The sequence below is a fragment of the Montipora foliosa genome, chromosome 9 (assembly GCF_036669935.1).
Source record: "Montipora foliosa isolate CH-2021 chromosome 9, ASM3666993v2, whole genome shotgun sequence".
NCBI classification, from domain to species: Eukaryota; Metazoa; Cnidaria; class Anthozoa; order Scleractinia; family Acroporidae; genus Montipora; species Montipora foliosa.
In genome coordinates, this window is record NC_090877.1 from 36,073,117 (window position 1) to 36,080,616 (window position 7,500).

General features: G+C 39.3%; 1 protein-coding gene across 1 annotated transcript in view; it reads right to left on the minus strand.

Moving 5' to 3' along the window:
* The window catches only part of LOC137971979 (fibroblast growth factor receptor 4-like), a 48,738-nt gene that overhangs the window by 19,136 nt on the left and 22,102 nt on the right, over window positions 1–7,500 (minus strand). Inside the window, exons 5-7 of the mRNA XM_068818746.1 lie at window positions 6,140–6,418; window positions 5,506–5,823; window positions 4,700–4,851 (exon numbers count right to left, since the gene is read on the minus strand). Of these exons, the coding sequence (XP_068674847.1) occupies window positions 4,700–4,851; window positions 5,506–5,823; window positions 6,140–6,418 (749 nt within the window). The remainder of the gene's footprint in view (window positions 1–4,699; window positions 4,852–5,505; window positions 5,824–6,139; window positions 6,419–7,500) is intronic.

Genomic DNA, 7,500 nt, shown 5'->3' on the forward strand with positions numbered 1-7,500 from the left:
ATTTGCAATCACCCGCTTTCTTTCGCGTAAATTCTGAAGGTTCTAAGATAGCGTCCCGGCGGCAGCGAACAACGTGTGCTCCAAAATATGTTTAATCTTAGGTGACCCAATCTCATAATTCAATTAGTAGGGTATATATGGGAAACATGAAATGCCGAATAAAAATCGGCTAATTAATCCCAGTTTAATATAGCAACTTCCTGACACGATCGTTGGCCTGGTGACAATTTCAATTCCCTCTAGGGGTAGGGATCCAAGATCAAACTTAGTCAACCTGGATCTTTCTCTAGTCCGGACGGGCTTTTGACGTCTAAACCCTTTATCTAGAATAGTCAATCGCATTTCTCAAATACGTAAACATGCAAATATTATAGTTGATTCAAATTATTATCGAGAGTTTACTCAGCGAAAAAAAAAACTTGCTCCACGCCGTTCGGCCATGCTATCAAAGCTGAAAACAAACGAATTTGACGAGTCATTCTCAGCTTTCAGCTAATGATTGAGTGGTCATGAGTAGTACAATGCTTGTTGTGCGGGCGACCTGGGTTCGATTGTGCTTGAGGTCTCGTATTGAAATTCATGTGTTTTTACTTTGCTTTACTTCACATAAACGTTTCTAAGACTCACTGCCGGTCATTTATTCTTGAAGTTCTTAAAACCTTGTCCAGATACCGGCCATATAGCCACAGCGTTCCTGATGTTTTCTGACAGGTCGATTCACTTGTAGTGTTTAATGATATGTGAGATCTTTCACTAGACTGAGGCCCTTTTCATAACATAGTTGAAATAACTTAGTGCTTTTCCTCATCACTCGCTTTCGTTTGGTTACATTGACAAAGATTGATTAAAATCCAGGTTAATAATAACAATAATGACCATATGATCCGTTTCTCTGCAAACCTGAAAGCAATGTTCTGAAAGCGATCAACACATCGCATTCTTAGCACTCGAAAGTGTATTATCTGCTAGTTTGTTTAAATTGATTTTTTCCGTTGCTCTCAGCTCAGGACGAATCGTTAACTACGGTTCTTGGAAGTATTGCAGAATACCCCGAAACTCCTCACCACTATTGTTTCGCCTCGGCGGCATTCCTTGAAGAACGTGGGGGAATAAAATTATTCAATGAAATGGAAATAAGTTGCTGGGTTTCTGCAATTTAGCCCGGTCCTTTTCAGCCTCGATAACATGGCAGAACAGCGGGGAACACGTATTTTTTTCTCTGAGTAAACTCTCGATAATAATTGAAATCAACTAACATTTGCATGTCTATAAGTATTTGAGCAACGCGATTGGCTATTCGAGACAAAGGGTTTATACATCAAAAGCCCGTGGGTACGGGAAAGAGATACAGATTGACGAAGTTTGATCATGGACCCCTACCCCTAGAGAAAAGTAAAATTGTCACTAGGCCAACGGTGTCTGATGGACGCGAAAACCTCATTTCATGTTGCTAGTTTATGTTTCTTAAGCGTTTTCGTGATTATTCCAGTTTGACCAACTTCCACAAACTATCCGAACTATCCAGGAACTGAATTGGGAGGAACAGTGTTGAAACTAAGAACGAAAATCAAAGATTTGCACTTGAGTGCTCGCGTCTTGCTTAGAGCTTGAAATTTGGTCATTTCACGTTGCAGATTGGCAGAGAAAAGAAAGAAAGGTACAAAACTTCAATGCACCCTTTAGAGCGATCGTTTTCATCGAGTTCTTGCCGAATTTGCTTTCCTAGATCTTAAAGTCCCTACTTGCGGGCTGCAGAAAACAGACTAACCCTAAATCACAGTTATTGAAAGCTAACTGTTTTAAAATGGGTGCTTAGACTCAAATACTGTTTATCAACGCTACTTGTAAGCAGACTGCAGTACGTTGTCATACATCTCCTGGCCAACGGTCGTGTCAAGTCCGAAGTCAAAACGCCTTTAAGCTGGAGAAAGAGATGGGTTCTTTGTAAAAACTAGCTTGTTACCAAAGAATGTAGAGATTGTTTTCAGACTCTGGGCCTTTATGCTATATCGTTTGTTATCGATCTTCACATGAGAGTGGACGAAACGCCGAAACAAGACAACATTTTGGAATAATCAAGTGAAGCTGTGATCTTTGCAGTTATGAACGCAATTTTTGCAATTGCGTAAAGAAGCCTGAAAAGTTCAGGACTTCAACGGGGTTTGAAACTATGACCTCGCGATACCGGTGCGACTCTCTAACCAACTGAACTATGAAGCCACTGACGTTGGGAGCTGGTCATTCGTGGGTTCTAATGTTCCAGTGAGGAATGAATCAACGATGAAATGATATATGAAATGAATCATATATGAACTTCAGTTATAAAATCAAGTGAAGCTGTGATCACAATTGCAAAAATTGCGTTCAAAACTGCGAAGATCAGAGCTTTACTTGATTTCATATCCGCAGTTCATATATGATCCATTTCATTTATCATTTCGTCGTTGATTCATTCCTCTCCCAACGTCAGTGGCCTCATAGCGGAGCTTCGCCGGCGCGCGCGCACGCGCGGAGCTCCATTGTTAAGAAAATGTGGTAACCCGTCGATGCGAGAAAATTTGGTTTTATGGCCATGACGTCATGAGCGTCCGTATATTCGTCCGTCCGTCCGTCCACCCCTCCATGTATGCCAATGTGACCATCATGCTAGTTTACAGCATACATCTTTGATATTGGACATCCATCTTTTGATTAATTGACACCCGTCAGAACAAGGTATCCGCTGACCAGTATCACATGACCATATCACGGGCTCAAGCCTACCGAGGTCAGCTGTTTTTTTTTTTTTATTTATTTTAAGTTGACCGCTGACCAGGTACTGGCTTTCGATTGGATTGCAGGCTCAACCTAGGTGAACTCACCTGAACATAAGCGAGGCCTCATTTTTCGCGCGCTTTTTGTGGCTCGATGCGGCTACACGGCCATACTATATATAAGCGAAAGTTCTTACACAGTCAACGCTTTTCTTGTTCTGTTCAGGCGGAAAACGGTTTGGAAGATGTTTTTATTCTGCATTTTTCACTGGTTTCAATCCAGTTTGACATATTATGATATCTGCGGTCCACACTCTTGGCTACGCAGTTATTCAAGCCAAGCATCGGTGGGATGGAAACTGAAAGCTGAGTGTTTATTTTTAATTTGCTTAAAGCCGCTCTTTTCTCTCTATTGCCCTTTTTGGCATATCCTTAGAAGCTCTGATAAGGTTACATGATGCCTCGAGGACCTATGTCTAGAACAGAAACGAAAGGACTGAGCGAAAGAGAACGACAACGACAAAACAGAATACCAGTAATAGCTCATACTTATCACACAAATTCTTTCCTTGGGCGCTAAACCATTTGTTATTTTTACGGATGCGTTATTTAAAGTCGATGTGTATTTTTAAAAGGTGGTTTAATCGGTTCTTCCTTTGTTCAGGAATGAAAATCGAATTTTTATTGTCAACTGGAATTATAAATAACAATTATCTGTATTCTTTTGGACATAAAGAAAAGTTGATTTGTTTGTTTGTTTGTTTTTCTCTAAAATGCGAGCGAACAGGTGTTTTTTTAATCTGTTTATTTGCCCAACTGGTTTACCGTGGAATTTATTAGTTAGGTAATTTAATTTTTCTATAGAAGAAAGCAAAGAAAATGATTTAATTATTAAAGCAGCAACCGGAAACATTTTCACAAACCGTACAGGCAGTAAGAATAATTGACCAGGGAGCTCCGCTTTTAGGCTTGGCTAAATCTAGATATTAGCTCAGTTGGTTAGAGTGTCGCACCGGTATCGCGAGGTAACGGGTTCAAACCCCGTTGAAGTCCTGAACTTTTAAGGCTTCTTTACGCAATTGCAAAAATTGCGTTCATAACTGCAAAGATCCCAGCTTCAATTGATTTCTTATCCGCAGTTCATATATTATCCATTTCATATATCATTTCATCGTTGATTTTGGAATAAACCGTCCTCGATCGAGGAGTAATAACTAGTACTGGCTTCAGAGGTTCCGTGTTTTCAACCTTGTCTTCTGTTAATGAATTCGAAACTAGTCCCGCCCAACGCCTCAAATCGACACAAGGTGAATAAAGAATGAGTTTATTTTATTTATTTTCGTCGCTGTAAACTAAGAATAGCCGATTTTTTTCGACATTTCATGGTTCCCATATAAACCCCACAAATCGTTACGTTGACTGAGCAATCGATTTATGAGTTTGGGTCGCCTATGATTAAACATGTTTTGGAGCAATCGTTGTTCGCTGCCGCCAGAACGCTATCTTAGAACCTTCAGAATTTAGGTGAAACAAAGCGGATGATTTCTTAAATGAGGAAACTTTCGGACTGAAAAGAGGTCCTAAAACTTTGTCCGCCTCAAAAAAAAAAAAAAAAAAAAAACAGTACAAGCACTTTATCATTCGACAATGTTTCATGACGTATATTAAAGAAAAAGGTGACAATTACTCTAATTGAGAGCGCTTCACGACAACGAGGGCAGACCCGTATCCAGCCTCACCCTGTCAACGTTAAGGTTACAGCCCCACGTCAATTTTAACAAAATGTTTACTGTCCCCGGCCCCCCATGAGAAATGCAGTGACAAAAGCGTAATTCCACGGCCATATTTTCTGGCTACGTCCTGCGGGAGTCGAGGGGCCGTGATTTCATTGACATCAGGAAATATTCCTTTACACCACAACTGAGTAAAGTAAAAGCTGTCCTTACTTCATTATTGAGCTGATAACTAGCTCTTCTCCACTGCTTCTGTTTGAAGAAAACTAGGATTGTAAATAGCAGAAGTAGAATTACTGCTACAGCAATGCTGACAGCAGACCAGAGAAATGTGGACGTGTTGTTCGTCCTGGCATCCGGTTTACCTGTTGAAAGTATAATGCATTTGGTAAATGTAAACAATGATGTCGATTGAAGAAAAAAAAAAACATTTTATTTGAGGTGCTTTTCAGGGCCAAAGCAAAAAAGACTACAACTCAACGCAATATTATCTCTTCTTTGGCGAAGAGTGTGTCTAGGGAATGCCCAAGAATGTGTCCAGGATCAGGCTTGAGGATTTCAAGTTAATCACCCTCGAAGATTCCCCCGTTAGTTAATTACTAAAGGGATTTTTTTTTAAATCGCCATGATCTTCAAAGTACATTGAAATCTTGGTGGGTAGTTTAGTATAACAGAGTATTAAAAAACGCATCAGCTGTTCTTTAATTTAAGCATTTATCACATATTTTCTTTTCTCGTGAAGAAATGTTGGATGTTAACCCTAGTGCATGAACTGAACTTATATATTTCTTAACGTTTACTAGGAGATACGCCGAAGAAAAATGTAGTTATACCCGGAGGGTTTTCTGTGCAGGAAGACGCCAAAATACTAGAAAATGGCGTAATAGTGGAATAATAAATCTCTTTATTATGAAACGAGCAAAAGGTCCACACGTATTATATGTTAAATCATTCAATAAGATGTTGTTTTTTTTCGTTGCTAATGTTCGGAGAACGACTGTCGCAGAGAGCAAACGTACCTGCAACTTTCGTAGTCTCTTTCTCCAGAAAGGTTATCTTTGCCTCTTTAGAAAGAACGACTCCAACTGTGTTTCTAGCCAGGCATCGGTAATTTTTCATCTTCCTCTTTTTGCGAATTTTAAAGGTGAGAATTGACATCATGGTGCCATTTTGTGTGTTGCCAGTTTCGTTGACGATTGTTGAGTTGTTTTCTAGCCAAGTTATCACGGGTTTTGGGGATCCCTCTGCAGTACATGTCATCGTTATGTCTCGAACAACACCATCAAGGGTAACGGAAACATTTATCGGATGAATAAGGAAAACTGGCTTCATAAGGACTATAATGGGATCAATCAATGGAATCAGATTAATACAAAGTAAGATAGGCATCTTCATAGATTTATCTGTGTTCTACAAAACCCATACAAACCCACGGAAATCAACAAAGTTGCACTGATTATCATCATAGACAGGCTTCCGACATTATTATTAGATTTAGGTCTATTGATATGCTGTAGAATTCTTATTGTATGTGGTATGTATTGCGTTTTAAAAGTATAGGCCGTTGGTAACTCTATGATAGGATAAATTTATCTGCGATGAAAATGCATTACAAATGTTGATAAAATCCCAACAAAATGGTATATTACGTACCTGTGAAAGTTACAGTAATAGATCTCTTGGAACCAAACAGGTTGTTTGCCTCGCACCAGTATTGTCCATGGTCATCATTTAGAGTGAAGGAATGAAATGTTAGTGTAGACTGACCTTTTACACCTTTTATGGAAGAACTTGTTAGAAGAAGGCCGTCCTTAAACCAAGTAATGACTGGCCGAGGAACTCCTAAAGCTTGGCAAGTTAGAGTTGATTCTTGTCCAATTATTAAACTCAACTGATTTGGTAGATCTACAGTGAAATATGGCTCTTGTGGTTCTGCAAATAAATAAATAAAACTAAAAATATTACAAAAATATATAAGAAAAAAAAAAAGAAAGAAAAAAAAAAAAAAGGAAAGAAAGAAAAACGGAGGAAAAAAGAAAAACTGGTCTCATTAATTAACTAAAATTGATTTGATATTTAACTTTCGGCCTCATCGAAAGTGCAGCATCTGCGTCGTTTCGAATACTACCGTTTGCTGTTGGTCGATGCCAGTTCGCTGATGGTCAGAAACCCCCATGGTCTTTAAAAATGCTTCAAAGATGTCTGAAAACCTTATGAGACTATCGTAGGCATTTTAGGGAGCAGTCGTGGCTCAGTTGGCTAATACGCGGCTTTCAAAGTGAGAGGTCCCCTGTTCCTAAGTCTGTTTCGATTTTCCTCTGAACCGTGTTGCTATAGCTTTAATTCACTGACTCCTGGGGGTTGTCCATTGACGAGTAAAATCGTCTGGCGTCAGGCAGAGTAAAATACTAAGAATGGCTGGTTTAGGCTGGTTTAGGCCGGTTTAGGGGTGAATGAGTTAATGGGACATCCCTAAAATGCTCCATAAAATGGAGCACTGACGGAGGGAGGGGAGTAAGGGGCGTACCGTCGGCTTCCATTGATACCAGTATCCTAACTGAAGGATCTACCGACATTAAAGAAAATGACTTTACCTTTACCATAATGGAAAGTCATGTTTAGAATCCAACAAGTGCACTTTACATTACATTTTTGTGTGTGACAAATGTACATCATCCTTGCCGAAAACGTGCTTGTATGGGTACGGGAAACGGTTGCAATTCAGTGAACAGCAGGGATATGCTAAGCATTCTTGGAAGGAATAACAGGCTTTGAATTCGTAAAAAAAAAAAAAAAAAATGCATGCGGCAATTTTCCTTAAAAAAAGAGAAAAAAAAATGGCCCCCAAATTTTCAGTAACTGTCATTGTTACCCGGAATTCGCGCAAACTTTCCTAAATTAAAAAAAAAATGTCCAAATAAAACTCAGTCACATCGAATTTGCTCATGTGGAGCTAAATAGCCAAAGATAAATTGTAATGAAAATGTATTCTTAGCGAAAAAACAACCGTCTGT